We start from the raw sequence: 16309 nt of genomic DNA on the forward strand, positions 1-16309 counted from the left end.
AAAAAAATCACCACTGGAGGCTTGCTTGCTTCACGGAGAAAATTTGCTGGGTTAGGTTTGTGCTTCAAATTAGAATTAAGATGCATATAGTCATGTGCTTAATATTATATGTGTCTCAACCTTTTTGTCTTTAAAATGAAGGGATAGGGTGTGAATTGAACACCGAGGGTCTTCTAGCTGTAAAATATAAAAGGTTAAAAAATTTTAATACCTACCTGGCAATTTTCCTAGTGGTTTTTTTAAATAGGTACTGGGATGACCTTGGGAAAGTGGCCGTCAGCTCAGTGGTCAAGCAAGACATTACAGAGCCTGTTTTTCCTTAGGTCAGAAGGAAAGGACAGTGGTCTTCAGGCTCAGTTTCTGAAGGTTCCGACTAACATTTCAAAATAAAATTCGGAGCTAACGTTGAAAAAAGTATCTCTTTGCATAAAGTTTTTTTTTTTTTTTTTTTGGCTGCATTGGGTCTTCGTTGTTGCGCGGGCTTTCTCTGGTTGTGGCGAGCAGGGGCTACTCTTCGTTGTGGTGCATGGGCTTCTCATTGCAGTGGCTTCTCTTGTTGCGGAGCATGGGCTCTAGGCGCGCAGGCTTCAGTAGTTACAGCACGTGGGCTCAGTAGTTGTGGCTTGCGGGCTCTAGAGCACAGGCTCAGTAGTTGTGGCGCACAGGCTTATTTGCTCTGCGGCATGTGGGATCTTCCCGGACCAGGGCTCGAACCCGTGTTCCCTGCATTGGCAGGTGGATTCTTAATCACTGCACCATCAGGGAAGTCCTGCAATAAAGATTTTTGCAAAGCAAATGACTTTTGAACTATGATTCTAAATGGCTCTGATTGTTTCTTGTTGTAAAACCAAATTAGATCAAGGATTGCCTGGGAGACTATTTTAATGATGCTGCCTTGGTTGGATGGGTACCAGTTGACTCCATCGATTCATGGGATGGTTCATCAGAGTTTTGGGACAAAATATTTTATAAATGTCTATCTTGTTTTGTTCAGGTTATACTGGAGAGCTTTGCCAATCCAAGATTGACTATTGTATCCTAGACCCATGCAGAAATGGAGCAACCTGCATTTCTAATCTCAGTGGATTCATCTGCCAGTGTCCAGAAGGTAAACATTATTACCCCAGGAATAACGTACGTTTTCCATTTTAAATCATACATTAATTTTATGACCTTGTACTTCCATTTTCTGAAAAATCTCTACTCAAGAGAACTTCCTATTTTGTTGCATTTATAAAACAATGTATAAGCTGGTCCTTTCCTTTTAAGCTCTGTGCTAGAATAGCTTAGAAATTATGTCTGAATATTAGACATAATCTCAAAATTTCTGCAATTTTCATTTATACGTTGAAAATGAATAACGATAATAAAATGGAATTTCTTTCTAATGGCAAATTTCACTTGTTAAGATTCCTATTTTTTAAACCATGCATTTGGTTTATGTTAAAAAAATTTCAACATAAAGTTCACCTGGTTTTGTCTTTACATCAACTTTATAACATCTTGGAGACTTCTAGTCCCCTGGAAAGCCACATCTTTAGAGCCACTTTTAATAAAAAAATAGTTGTACTGTTTTCAGTTTCACCTTGAAGAAGCAGGCAGATAATTCCAGCTATGGAACTGGTGTTCAAGGAATGATTTTGTACTTGGAGGAAGTTTTCTTCCCATTTCTGCTTGGAGGGATGTTATGGAAGGGATTGCTTTAAACCTTTAATATTGTAAGAATAACATGATATTAGAGGTGTTTTTTTCCCCCTAAAATAATCGGGAGCATGTGCGCTCCTGATCCACAGAAGTGACCTTGACAACTGCATAGAGTAGGCTGACATCCTATGAAGAGATTAAATGTAGCGTCTGCGTGTATAAGGAAACATCTCTTTACTCAGAATAACCTGAACTGCCCCTGGCTGAGAGCTGGAGTGGGGCAGTGGTACAGATCGGTGTTGATAAAAGGCCACCGACCTCCTGGGTAACCCGAGGGCTCAGGGTTGCCAGGGGCGGCAGCCACTGTCGACAGTGCCTCATACCCTTCCATATTTTGAACACTGAACAGTGCAGTGGCTAAGGAAGTGAATTCTGTGTCCCAGCTTCTGCTCCCCTGGGCAGAGGCAGGAACGAGTGGCTGTGGCTCTTTTGGTTATCCCCAAGCTGTGTGTGCTTGTGACGGATGTGGTTACCATGATGATGGAGTTCTATGTGCTGGACCATCTCCACTCTTCACTTGAGTGTCTTAAGCAAATGGGAAAACTGGAAACGTTGGCAGGCGGATGACTGAGTCAGCGGCACCAATTGTCACCCAATGCACAGAGCGCTGGGCAGTTTCTTACAGCTTTGCCACACCCTGGGTTAGTCGTCTGCCATCTAACTCTCGTTGTAGGCTGTGCTTAGAGTCAAGGGCGGGCTTCAGGGTCAGTGGCTGATTGCTGACAAATCATTAATTCCCCAGCCCCATCCAATCCTCCTTTCCCTTTTCTAGTGAATGTGTGTGATGAGGACCCTGCTTCCCTCACAGGGACATTTTGGGATCGAATGGGACTTTGGGGAGAGGTCTTTGAAAGCTCCAAAGTGCTTTATTATCATAGTTCTGATTGCTGCCAGGAAGTTCAGATGCCAGCCCAGAGGCTCTGAGAGGTAGTGACCTGCACAAAGTCACACTGGTAGTAAAGGATGACCCTTGAACCAGAGCCCAGGAATTCTGTGCTCACTCATGCTCCATTTTCTAGTTTATAAAGATTTGCCAAGCACATCCTACATGCCAGGCACTGAGCTGGGTTCTGGGCCCTAGAGTTGGCAAAGCTGAAAGGGCTCCTCCCATGGTGCAGACACAGGTAAGTCCATAGTTACAAGCAGGAATCGGTGCCTTGAAGACGCACAAGGATCTGCTTAGCTTTGGGGACCCGGGAAAGATGCCCACGTGTGGAGACCCTGAATGACGAGAAGGAGGAGGCTGGCACAGTTGAGGGCATCACCAAGGAGCAAAGGGAAAGGGGAAGAAAGTGGGTGGCGACGGCTGAGTCCTCAGGGCTTCGCAGGGCTTTGTGCGTGGTGTTGGGGCACGTCACATTCAACCCAGACGGGAGGCCAGAGGCTTAGGTTTGAAGCCCATTTGGCCTCGTGCTCACCAGCTCTGTGCCTGGGCAAGCGATTCCATACTTCTCTGTGTCTCAGTTTTTTAATCTGTAAAATTGGGACAGTGATAACGCCCACTTCCTGGGGCCCCTGAGGATGGAATGAGAAGATGCTTAGATAAGTGCTTAGCACAGTGCCCGGGGAAGTGCTCAGTAAGTATTAGGCACCTTATCATGGCTGTTTTCCTAATAATGATTATTACCATTAAACCACTGAAAAATGTAAACAGGAATTTGACGTTTTTCCTGTGGAGCAGTGTGGAATGTGGGTTGGAGAGAGACAAGACTGGGAGTAAGCAGAAGAGTTTGTGAGACTGTTGTAGAAATCTGGGAAATCGATGTTGACTGCTAGGAAGGGAAGGTGGAATTTGAAAAGGAGAGAAGCTGATGGATTTGGGAGAACTTGGCAGGGAAAATGGAGGGGCCTGGAGATGGATGGGATATGGAGGGGGAGGGAGAGTGACGGGGCAAGTCTGCGGCTTCTCTTACTTTACGGTTGGTTGTGCCATTCATGGAGAAAAAGAAACATGGAGGAAAAGTGTTCTATTTTGGACACGTTGAGTGTGACATTCAAGTGGAGATGGCAGCTGGGCAGTTGCTGTGAGTCTGGAAGTGAGTGGAGATGTCTGGGTCAAGTCTATACACAGAGACCTTGGTCTATAGATAGTCATTTAAACCTGGCCGTCAGTAGGGTTGTCTAGAGACCTTCTCCTTTATCCAGTAACCTATCAGTTCCTCTATGTTGTCTTGATAAAGCCTAGAGAAAATGTGATTGTCTAGAATTGAAATGATGGAGATGAATTTCCCAGCAAGTCTTCATAGGAAGACTTTCATCCGGAGGTTTACCTTCACTGGAGACTGACCAGGGAACGTGGCTTCAGTTATAATACGGAAGGATTCATTGCGATGTTTTGAAGGCTCCCAGCAGCCAGCATTTTAAAAGCAGCCCCTCCCACTGACCTGTTCTTAGGGTGCTTTTTGTAGAAACTAATATTTACAGAGCACCTTGCACTTAGAAAAAGCCTGCGTCTCCAGGAGTTTTCTCTTTTCAGCCACGCTGTGAAAACAAGTTTGAAAGCGTTTCAAGTCCACACAGTGTTCTAAAGTTCAGAGCCAGCACTTGACCCTTGCCTGCCTCCTTTTCTTTCTTTTTCTTCCCCCCCGCAGTGATTAACATTTTGGCATGTTTGCTTTGTATTTACATATATAGTAGTTTGGGTTTTTTTTTTTTTTTTTGCGGTACGCGGGCCTCTCACTGCTGTGGCCTCTCCCGTTGCGGAGCACAGGCTCCGGACGCGCAGGCTCAGCGGCCATGGCTCATGGGCCCAGCCGCTCCGCCGCACGTGGGATCTTACCGGACCGGGGCACGAACCTGCGTCCCCTGCATCGGCAGGCAGACTCTCAACCACTGCGCCACCAGGGAAGCCCCTATAGTTTGTTTTTTTGCAAAGTAGTTTGAAAGTAAATTATAGGCATCATCACATTTCATCCCAAAATAAATCAGTTTAAGAACAGAATAAATCAGAATAAGAACATTCTCCTTGATATCTACAATACCACACCAAAGAAAATAAGTAATTATTTCCTAATATTATTTGCTCTCTGCCCCATTTTTACTTGCTCCTTTGCATGTTTGTGTTGATTCTGTCTTCCCTGTTTCCCTGTGATATTCTTTGAGGGTGGGAAATGTATTTTATTCATCTCTCTCTTACTAACTCTTATTATCCTATCATGGAGCTTTTAGTTCCATATTTTATGTTAGTAGGAGGTTAATAAATATTTGTATATTAATTTATTTTAAAAGTCAGCACTTAGAAGTCCCTCACACTATGCTTAGTAACTCATTAGAAGGTTACAATACTATGAAGCAAATTATATTAATATTTCCATTGAACAGATTGAGAAACTGAGGCATGAGAAGGTAAATAACTTGCCTGAGATCACATAGCTAGAAATTGAAACCCAGGTAACTTAGCACTAACATTCTTAACCCTTGGCCTATACCATCTCTTAATATATTCTTTAAAGTAAATTTTATTTTGTTTATTTTAAGAGATGGTCTTTGTAACCATAGTCATGAGTAAAATAAATTCAGTTTGTCGGGTTTTAAAACTTCTAAATTGTCACTGCTTAAAAATCTGAAGCCTGGAAAAAGCTAGAAAAATTATTTTTTCCTTTCTGTTTTTTGTAAGTGCAGTGAAATCCCTTTACAATAATCTCTCCCAGTCCAGAAAGCTATTAAAACTGGTTTTCCCTCTGGACAGGGCTTTCAGCACTGCTCATTCACATCCTTGCTCTCTTCTGTCCTTTTAATCTTCATCCTATTTCCTTCAAGGAGCCTTTTCCATCTGATCTGGGCTGAGTCCTTAGAGGTTACATTTTTTCCTGAGGACCCATCTCTTTTTAACCTCTCTCCAAAAGTTCAAGGTCGAGGAGGCCTGAGAGACAGCTTGTACAGTAATTATCACATGAGTTCTCCTTCTGGAAGGTATTCGCTCTTCTATACTTACATTTTTATCCTTCATCAACGAGCCCTGTCTTTTCTTTGAATTTTGACTTAATCTTAGCTAGGTCCATATTTGAAAAGTGCAGTTTCAGATTCTGGTTAGAGTGGGGTTGTTAAGAAACACAAGTAAACTTGTCATGAGTGTTTTCTTATTTTTAACTTATTGAAAACAACAAAGGTAAATAATTGGGATCTGGGTTTATTGCCTCTGTATATATTCTTTACATTGATATTGTCTTTATGTTTGGTTTAGAACTTTGAGGTCCTTAAATTTTGAACTAAATGCATTTTTACTCTGAGGAGGACTAATTATAAATACTTACCATCACCGCTTATTGGTATTTAAATATGTATATTTAAATATATGAGCATTTTTGAATACACAAATAAGTAAAATCTGTGTATTACTGTCTAGCCATCGTCTTTGCTTCAGCATCTCATTGAAAAATTTTTTCCTTAGAAAAACAAAGTAGAACAAAGAATAAAAAGAAAACAGCGGTGATAAAAACATTCAGCAGTAAAGCACATCTGTCGGCCCTGCCTGTGTGACCATTTGCATCGTGCTGGCACGTCTCTTAGAATCTAATGACCTTCCTGGCATCCACCTATTAGAGAAGGCATCTGGTAACCAGAGACAAGGGGAGCATAGGGGGCTTCATGACTATTTTGAGGAAATATCATTTGATCACATGTATCTTAAAAACCTTGAATGTAAAAACGTTTTCTGGTGTGGCACCCTTGGCTAGGATTACAGATAAATATAATTTGGATGAACTGCTGTTGCATTGCAATTATGACGGCAAGTATTGCAACCGGGTTGAGGACTCACATTCAATCCTCTCACTCTTAGAATGCAGTGTTGGATCCACTGTCAGACATGCAGATCTTTAAAAAATTTTTTTTTAATTTTAATGAAGTATAGTTGATTTACAGTGTGTTAATTTCTGCTGTACAGTAAAGTGATTCAGTTATTCATATATACATACACACACATATATGTATATATACATATATATATATATATACGCATACATTCTTTTTCATATTATTTTCCATTATGGTTTATAACAGGATATCAAATATAGTTCCCTATGCTACACAGTAGGACCTTGTTGTTTATCCATTCTATATATACTAGTTTGCATCTGCTAATCACAAACTCTCAATCCATCCCTTCCCCACCCCCCTCCCCCTTGGCAACCACAAGTCTGTTCTCTGTGTCTGTGAGTCTGTTTCTGTTTTGTAGATAAATTCATTTGTATCATATTTTAGATTCCACATGTGAGTGATATCATATGTTATTTGTCTTTCTCTTTCTCACTTATTTCACTTAGTATGATAATCTCTAGGTCCATCCATGTTGCCGCAAATGGCATTATTTCATTCTTTTTTTATGACTGAGCAGTATTCCATTGTATATATGTACCACATCTTGTTAACCCATTCATCTGTCAATGGACATTTAGGTTGTTTCCATGTCTTGGCTACTAAATAGTGCTGCATTGAACATAGGGGTACATGTATCTTTTTGAATTATAGCTTTGTCCGGATATATGCCCCGGAGTGGGATTGCTGAATCATATGGTAGCTCTATTTTTAATTTTTTGAGGAACCTCCATACTCTTTTCCATAGTGGCTGCACTAGTTTACATTCCCACCAACAGTGTAGGAGGGTTCCCTTTTCTCTGCACCCTTTCCAGAATTGTTATTTGTAGACTTTTTAACGATGGCCGTTCTGACTGGTGTGAGATGGTACCTCATTGTAGTTCTGATTTGCATTTCTCTAATAATTAGAGATGTTGAACATCTTTTCATGTGCATGTTGGCCATCTGTACAGACATGCAGATCTTGTAACTTGGAAACTCCGTTGCCAAGTGTGGACAGCTGGTGTCCTTCTGTGGCCTGGAGCTCAGGAGACCTGAGTCTGGGCTTGATGACAAGTGGGAGAGTGGAGTGGTTATGAATGTGGGTGTTTTGGGTCACACTGCTTGGGTTTGAAGTCTGGACCCACTTCTTTTACAGCTTTTTGCTTCTCTGAGGCTCATTTTCCTCATTGAGAAAAGGAGAACGATAGTAGCATACCCTTTATCAGTTGATATGAAGAACAGAAAAAACCCTAAAAACCCTTAGCACTGTGCTTGGCAAATAGTAAGTGTTGAACAAATGTTAGGTGTGATGATGATGGTGATGGTGATGGTGATGATAACGATGACGATGATGGTGGTGATGAATATAGTCCTATCACCTTGGGTGGGTCATGTCTTTTTTTTTTTTTTTTTTGCGGTACGCGGACCCCTCACTGTTGTGGCCTCTCCCATTGCGGAGCACAGGCTCCAGACGCGCAGGCTCACGGGCCCAGCCACTCCGCGGCCTGTGGGATCTTCCCGGACCAGGGCACAAACCCATGTCCCCTGCATCGGCAGGCGAACTCCCAACCACTGCGCCACCAGGGAAGCCCCATGTCTTTTTTATCTCTTCCAGCCATGCTTCCTTGTTGTAAAAGGGTTCACTCTATTATCTTTAAGTGTCCCTGCTCCTAATCCCTTACTGAATCAATAAATCCATCTTGTTGTTTCAAGCAATGTTTGTAGAGAAAAGTTTCATAATCTCTAAGGAAGGCCTGAGTCTAAAACTTAATGTTGGCCTGAAGGCCCTGTAGGTTAAATCCCATTGCAACGTGCTCCAAGGGTTTATCCAAACTATATTTGTTTATCTACATTTTATAGCCTTGAGAAATCTAGCCATATAAGTTCTTTTGTCCAACTCAAATGTCAGGGTAATACCTTTCATCTTAAAGGGATTTATAGGCAATAGCCACGCATGTCATAAAAATTATCTCTGAGATAATGTGTATTGTTCAGAAACTGGCATGTTACCCAGTAAGGATTTAGGAGTTCTATAGTTCTGGGATTTGGTTGTTTTCTCCAGTATCCTGGTATGTAGGATTTGGTAAAAGTACTGTCTTAGGATCATATAAAACTGCGTGTATTTATTTAAGAAATGTGCAACATGTCCTCATAAAAGCCCCAAATAAAATACTGTTCTTATTCTTTCAAAATTTGGCATTATCCCTAAATCACCACTTCATTTAGGAATCATAGCAGCTGAGATCCTTGGAGTTCCAAGCGGTATATAGTTTCATCTTTTGGACACAAAGCAGGGTATTAAGACTTACGAAGTGTGAGTAAAATTTTATTTCTGTGTTTGGTGCATGCCAATTAAGTTTTGATTTATGGCTAAGTTCATGTTTCCTTTTTGTTCTTTTTCTTTTCTTTTTTCCACATAGCACAGTTTCTCTGAGATCATTTCAAAACACTGCGAGGAATTTTGTTTGTCTGCTTCTCCCATTAGCAGTGGGGACCAGCTGTACTCATTTTAGTGAGTGATGGGTCCTGTTCCTCACTTTTATCTCTGCTTCCCCTCTGGGAACTGTTCTGATGCTCGGTTTAGTGGTGGCAGATGGCGGTTGGAAGTTACAGTGTGATGAGTGAATGAAGAAATAAATAATGATAACTTGGTGCTTTTCTTTTTAAAAAGAGGTAGGCTATACCTAAACAGGTCACCACAAATTCTGATTTCTTAAGGAGTGTGTCTAGACATGCCCATAAAGATTATTCAGCATTATTTCAGGTAAACGCCTTGAACTTCAACTCTTTCTCTCTTGTGGCTAATCGTTGTAATCACACAGCAGCAGCAGTAATAATAACAGTTGTGATGACATTGGCCACTTGTTGAGTGCCTACTCTGTGTTAAGCACTGTGTTTGGCCCTTGAAGTTATTATTCAACAAAACATAGCAGCTCACAGCTGGGGCTCGAGCAGACTTGAGTTTGAATCTGTTTGATCACTTAGCACTTGGTGACCTTGGGCAAGTAAACTGAAATTCCCTATACCTTATTTTCTGCATTTCTAGAGGGTGGGTGGTATTAATATCTACCCAATGAGCTGTTATAAGAACTAAATGAGTATACAGTGCACAGAAAGTGCCTAGCAGAGAGTGATTAATACGAATGCCACTATTTAATCCCCACAACTGCTGTGCAGGGCAGATCCCGAGGCTCTAGGTCTTGGTGGACCCAAGGCACAAGCTCGGCTTTGTCTGGTTCTGGAGTCCGTGTTCTCTCTGCTGCACCAAGCTCCTTCTCTGATCAGGTTCTGCCTTGTGTGAGAGCTGTTTGGGTGCATGTCTGTATTTTCTCACGGGACTGTAGACTCCCTCAAGGCAGTGATGCTCAACTTCTTCTGTATCCATGGAGCACCTAGCACTAGAGTACCTGTGAGCCATGTTGAATGCATGAGTAAGTAAATAGCTGGAAACAGTTGCAGCAGTATCATTTTATGTGGGAGGAAACTGTAGCCAAGATGGATTAACCAGTGTTCACTACTGTAACCAGGTTCATTGCAAACTTACTAATAGCAGCGGTGAGGCGAGGGTTTGGATCTCATCCTTTCAGTGCTGCATTCGTGTATGGTTTAGGGATCACCCAGAGACACGAGGAGAGTTCAGATAAAGACTTTGGGGGTCCCCTTCTCTGGTTCTCTTCTTCCCCAGGACCTCCTCACTCCTCATGGGGTGACTGTCCTGGGCTCCTTCCTGGGGTTCCTTTGGACAGAAAGAGCAGGTTTGATGCTAGTGTCTTGGTCTCCCTGGGCCATAGTCCCAGCTGAGAATGCCTGCAGGGTGGGCTCCCCAGACATGGAACTCAGCCCATGCTGTTTGCTGCTTCCATATTTGGACTCCTCTTCAAAACTTGCCTGCTCTTGTTCACCTTCAGAGTCATGAGGTAGGTGTAGGGTTTTTTGGTCTGGAGTTTAGAGTTATTTGTGGGACAGTCTGTTTGTTCAAAGCTTACTTTTCCATATCAGAAGCAGAATGTCCATATAATTGTTCTTAAAAGCAACAAAGATGCTTTGCAATAGAAACACAAATACCCTAGAAATAAATGGAGTTTTTATTTTTTCTTGCAGCAGATTTTATCTCCTTATACATTCCCCAACTCTACACCATAATAGTCGGAGGAGGCTAGAGTGAAATTTTTGTCTAACTTGGACCAAAATACCACACGATGCAGTCCAGGGTCTGATTCTGAACTATTCAGATCTAGGCTCTGACTCCTACAGCATATTAAAGTGGGACTGACAGAGAGACCGAGGCCTGAGAGAAATTGAACAAATAAAGCTGGGAAAGTAAAAGGATGCTTGTTTATGACTTTATCATATTCTATTTTTGATTCAGTAAACTTTTCTTCGACTCTGTTTTTCCAATCTAGTTCTCATTTCATGTGACCTAATATTCTATTGAGAAAAGGCAGCTGAAGATAGATACTTAGGCTTCTCCTTCTTAATATAACCCCTTTCTGCAGGTATTTTCTCACTGTTCTTCTTTTATTTTTTTATTCTTATTTTTGTTGGGGTGTAGTTGTTTTGCAGTGTTGTGTTAGTTTCTGCTGTACAGTGAAGTAGAGTTCCCTGTGCTAGACAGCAGGTTCTTATTAATTGTCTATTTTTTACGTATTAGTGTATATATGTCAATCTCCGAATTCATCCTCCCCCCGCTTCCCCCTGTGGTGTCCATACGTTTGTTCTCTACATCTTTGCCTCTATTTCTGCCTTGCAAACCGGTTCATCTGTACCATTTTCCTAGATTCCACATATATGCATTAATATACAATACTTGTTTTTCTCTTTCTGACTTACTGCACTCTGTATGACAGTTTCTAGGTCCATTGAGGTCTGTACAAATGACCCAGTTTCATTCCTTTTTATGACTGAGTAATATTCCATTGTGTATACACACACACACACACACACACACACACACACACACACACACACACACACACACCACATCTTTATTCATTCATCTGTCGATGGACATTTAAGTTCAGCCACTATTGAGAACAGTATGGAGCTTCCTTAAAAAACTAAAAATAGAATTACCATATGACCCAGCAATCCCACTATTGGGCATATACCCAGAGAAAGCCATAAGTCAAAAAGACACATGCACCCCGGCGTTCATTGCAGCACTAATTACAATAGCCAGGTCATGGACTCAACCTAAATGTTCTTTTAAATTGACCCAATTATATTTTATTGTAATTTCTATGAAGAATTTGCCATTTTTAGAGTCCGTTCCTCATTTTCAACTCCTAACTATTCTACACTTAGCAATACTTCTGGTCACTATGATCCAGGGCCTTCCCATGGGATGATCTACTCACCACTGGTCATTGTCACTGCGTTCAACTATGACTCTCTTTTCTGTTACAGCCCAGGACTTTATATAACATTTTTACATAATTTTTATCATTTTTTCTTGATTATCAAAGGAATCTATGCTCAAAGAAAAAAAATCCCTACAATTCTATCCTTAAAAGAGATCATTTTAAGTTTTAGGTGAACATCTTTGAAATCTTTTTAACACACGTTTTAGAAAACTGAAATTGGATCTTGCTGTGCATTCTCTTTTGTAATGATTTTCTAAAAGTGAACACTGTGTTTCAAATAATCTTGTACTGTTAATTACTTTTCTAAAGGGTGGTTATTAATGGCTGTGTTTTATTCCATCATACGAATGTGGCATTATGTACTTAAAAGACTTAATCATTCACATGCCATTTATTGATTACCTGTCTTGTGGCAGCTAATCACAAGGGCTCCGGGAGTGAATAAGACAGGTAGGGCTTTAGCTCTTGGTGCTTATGGAATAGCGGGTGTGAAGATATGACCAAGGCTCTGATGGAGCTGTGTTGGGGTGATTGGGTGGTTGAGAAGAGGGAAGCCTCACTGAGACTGGGGCCTGGGAGGAAAGTCAGGAAGTGTTCCAAGGATGCTGATGTTTCAACCAAGACCCGAAGGAGAAGCAACAGCAAGGTGAATCAGTGAGGGCTGCGGGCAGAGGAAAGATCCTCCTGGGAAGAGAGAACCAACAGCATGAGGCAGGGGAGAGGGTGGCATGTTTGAGGAACAAAAAGACATTCTGCAGAGCTGTGACACAGAATGTGATGGAAGGACAGTAAAGGCTGGAGACATTGTAGGAGCCAGCTCAGGTGGGCCTTTAAACACCATGATAACGTGATTGGGCGTCACCTGAGAGTAACTTCAGGAATAGTCTTAGCCCGGGAAGGGCAGAACTTTAACATTCGGGAGGGATTACTGTGGCTGAAGTGAGAAGAAGGGACCAGGGGAGTTCGAGAATCAGAGAAACCTGTTAGGAATCTCTTGTAATTTAGGTGAACTGCATAGTGGAATGAGTTAGAGTGGTACCATGGAGACAGACGGACATGGCAGATTGGCTGTGAGAGGAGGAGTGGGGCCAGGCAGAGCAAGCCAGCTTTCAGAAGGTGCAGGCACCTTCTTGTATGGGGGTGCTCTTGGGTAGTGAGCAGCTTTGAGAGGGAAGGATAAGACATGAGCACAAGAAGCCCATGGAAAAGTCAGAGGGAATTGTGAAATTGTCAAATGAAAAATGAACCTGAGCATGGGGGAGAGAACCAGGCTGGAAAGGTCAGTTCAGGGAGTTTCTGCTTATAGGTCTTAATTCCAGCCACAGGCATGTGTGAGACCCCCCAGGAAAGAACACGGAGGGGAAGAGAAGAGGGGCCGGGACAGAATGAGGAACGTCAGCTTCTAAGAATCACTGAGGAAGTGGAGTCTGCCAAAGAGACATTTATTCATTTTTGATTTTTTGCTTTTTGCTGTTTTTTATCTGCCGCAGAGAACTTTTCATACACGTGTTTTTTATGCATTTGTTCATCTAGTTCTGTGGGACAAAATTCTAGAACTAGAACTAGAACTACTTGTTTAAAGGGCTTACAAAGTTGTATTTAACTTTTACAAAGCCAGAAACCTTGTGGTCCAGGTGCAGAGATGAGACTCAGTTGAAGAAATACCAATCAATTAGAAAACACCTGAACGATGCTTATCTTTTATTTGCAGTCTTTGAGAATTCTAAAAGAATCCAATTATATCTAACTCCTAAATATGCTCGTGAAAGCTTTTCTTGTTCTACCCCATTTCTTCAGATCACAGCTGTTCCTCTGTGTCTGTCTTTCATTCCCCTTATTCTTTTTTTTTTTTTGCGGTACGCGGGCCTCTCACTGTTGTGGCCTCTCCCATTGCGGAACACAGGCTCCGGACACGCAGGCTCAGCGGCCATGGCTCACGGGCCCAGCTGCGATCTTCCCGGACCAGGGCAGGAACCCATGTCCCCTGCATCGGCAGGTGGACTCTCAACCACTGTGCCACCAGGGAAGCCATTTTCCTCTTATTCTTATCATACATTTATGTTTTTTAATTATTATTATATGTTTATTAGGAGGATTGGCTAGGTTAGGTGATAGCCTTTTGTTTTCCATACAAGATAATTTTTAGAGCATCTCTGTATCCTTTAAAAATCTTGATTTTAAAGTAACAAACAATCCAATTCAAATAGGCTAGTGAAAAAAAAAGAGAGAGTGCATTGGCTCATGTAACAAATATGCAGGATGAACTCAAGATGGGTTGATCCAGGGGCTCAGGATCATCAAGCCTGAGTTTTTGTCTCTCCAACAATCTTATCTCTCCTTTCCTGTGTTGGATCCATTGTCAGAATGGCTGGAGCAGAGTTTGTCTTCTCCCAATAAATGAAAAGCCGTGAGGCTGACTTGGATTGTTTTGAATTGAGACATTTGCCCAGCCCTGAGCCAATGCGGCCATGGTATGGAATACTTTGGAGAGCCAGGCTTTAGAAACAAAGTCACCCTTGGAGCTGGCATTTGGGGTCCATTTCATCCGAAGTATAAGGACTGAGGGAAGAGGCGTGTTGGTTTAAGAAAAGAGGAAAATCGGTGCACAGTTGTCAAAATAAATGATAATGGAATTTGGGGGGTTAAAAGTAGTAAATAAATACTGTAGCAGTAGAGTGCTGTCATACCACATGCAAAGATTAAATCTGTCTTGGTTGGGAGAAAAAGATAGTTATGAAACTTCTTAATAGTGTATGCATTTCCCTCCTCAGGACCAAATAGAAAGAGACACTGTGGCTACCAGCAGAGAAAAAAACTGTGTAAAGGAAAGGTGGATCCTCCTTAAAAAATCCTGACGGCAGGCCACACCTCAGGCCAATTAAGTTAGTCGCTCCAGAGGTGGGAACCAGGCACTGAATTTTTAAAAACTCTCCAGGTGGTTCCAATGCAGCCGGGGTTGAGAGCCACTCGCTTGAAGAGCAGAGTTGCAGAGTTCCCTCAGGGATTAATTACTCGGAGCGGCCCAGAAAGTTTCTGTAAAGCCTTCTTTGCCAACAGCAGCCTTGACATCCACGAGAAAGGGGATAACGGCCCTATGCCTGGTATGGTCTCGACATTGGCAAACCTAGCAACAGGGCCTAGCACCCCTTTGATTTTCTTTGTGTGGAAGTGGAAACTGGGCGTTTCTACACATCAGCCCATTTAAAATTCATGAAAATGAGTGTTATTTTTAAAAAAAGCAGATGAAGAAACTGAGGCTAAAAATTCGTTAAGTCCTTGGAGAGGGACAGACTTGTGTTGAATTTCAATTCTGTCACTTACCAGATGGCTTTGGTCAAGTTACTTAACCCTTCTGGGTCTCAGTTTCATACTATATAAAACATAATGCCTGTCTCATGGACTTGCTGGGTAATATATGGTGGGTATTCAGGACCTGTGTCTCCCTTGCACATCCCATTTCTTAGTTCCTATCTTTTTTTTTCTTTTTTAATTTTTCTCCAGACTTAGAATTTCCATGAGTTGAGACATCAAGATCCTTCTTACATGTGGAAGGCAATCCTCTGACTCTCTCACAGGGAAATGTTCCTGTTTTTCATGTCAGAGAGAATGGTTACATCATTTGCCCAAGATTCCAGCCTCTTGGGTTCTTCCAGGTTCCAGCTCTGTCTGGACTCCTTGAAAGCTTCCTGGCTTCTCTTTCTGATTCATTCTTGTCTCCTGCAGTCTATTCTCCACACAACAGCCAAAGTAATCCTTCTCAAATGGAAAGCCCATGTTTTCACTCCCCGTCTCTCAAACCTTGGTGATCTGCCATCGAAAATGTGGTCCAGGGCTTCCCTGGTGGCGCAGCGGTTGAGAGTCCGCCTGCCGATGCAGGGGACATGGGTTTGTGCCCCGGTCTGGGAGGATCCCACATGCCGCGGAGCGGCTGGGCCCATGAGCCTTGGCCGCTGAGCCTGCGTGTCCGGAGCCTGTGCTCCGCAACAGGAGAGGCCACAACGGTGAGAGGCCCGCGTACCGCAAAAAAAAAAAAAAAAAAACAAAATGTGGTCCAGGGCCCACACATCCCTGGTTGCCTCTCCAGCATCATTTCTTGCTACTCTTTGCCGGTGGCTTGTTGTTCTTAAAACACACCAATTACTTGAGAATTGTCCTGCAAGGGGCGCCATTCCCCTCTGGACACAACTTGCTCCTTGGGCATTTGCACCTGCTGGAACCCTTCCTCCGGCTTGAATGTGGCTCATGCCCTCTGGTCATTTAGATCTCCCTAACTACACTATTTAAGATGACCCCCGTTATTCTCTGCCCCTTACCTGCTTCAGTACCATGTAGCACTAGCTAATGATATATATTTACTTATCTTTCTATTTGTTTTTCTCACCAGAATATAAGGTCTTGAGCAGTGCCTGGTACATGGTTGGTCTCAATTAGTACAGGTTAGATGA

At 42.3% G+C, this 16309-nt stretch overlaps 1 protein-coding gene across 2 annotated transcripts in view; it reads left to right on the forward strand.

The window, feature by feature from the left end:
- Positions 1–16309, forward strand: part of DNER (delta/notch like EGF repeat containing) — a 324264-nt gene that overhangs the window by 225958 nt on the left and 81997 nt on the right. For both annotated transcript variants that reach the window (XM_067740313.1, XM_067740314.1), the window contains exon 7: positions 995–1108. In XM_067740313.1, coding sequence (XP_067596414.1) covers positions 995–1108 — 114 coding nt within the window. The remainder of the gene's footprint in view (positions 1–994; positions 1109–16309) is intronic.

Source organism: Pseudorca crassidens, chromosome 6 (assembly GCF_039906515.1).
Source record: "Pseudorca crassidens isolate mPseCra1 chromosome 6, mPseCra1.hap1, whole genome shotgun sequence".
Lineage (NCBI taxonomy): Eukaryota > Metazoa > Chordata > Mammalia > Artiodactyla > Delphinidae > Pseudorca > Pseudorca crassidens.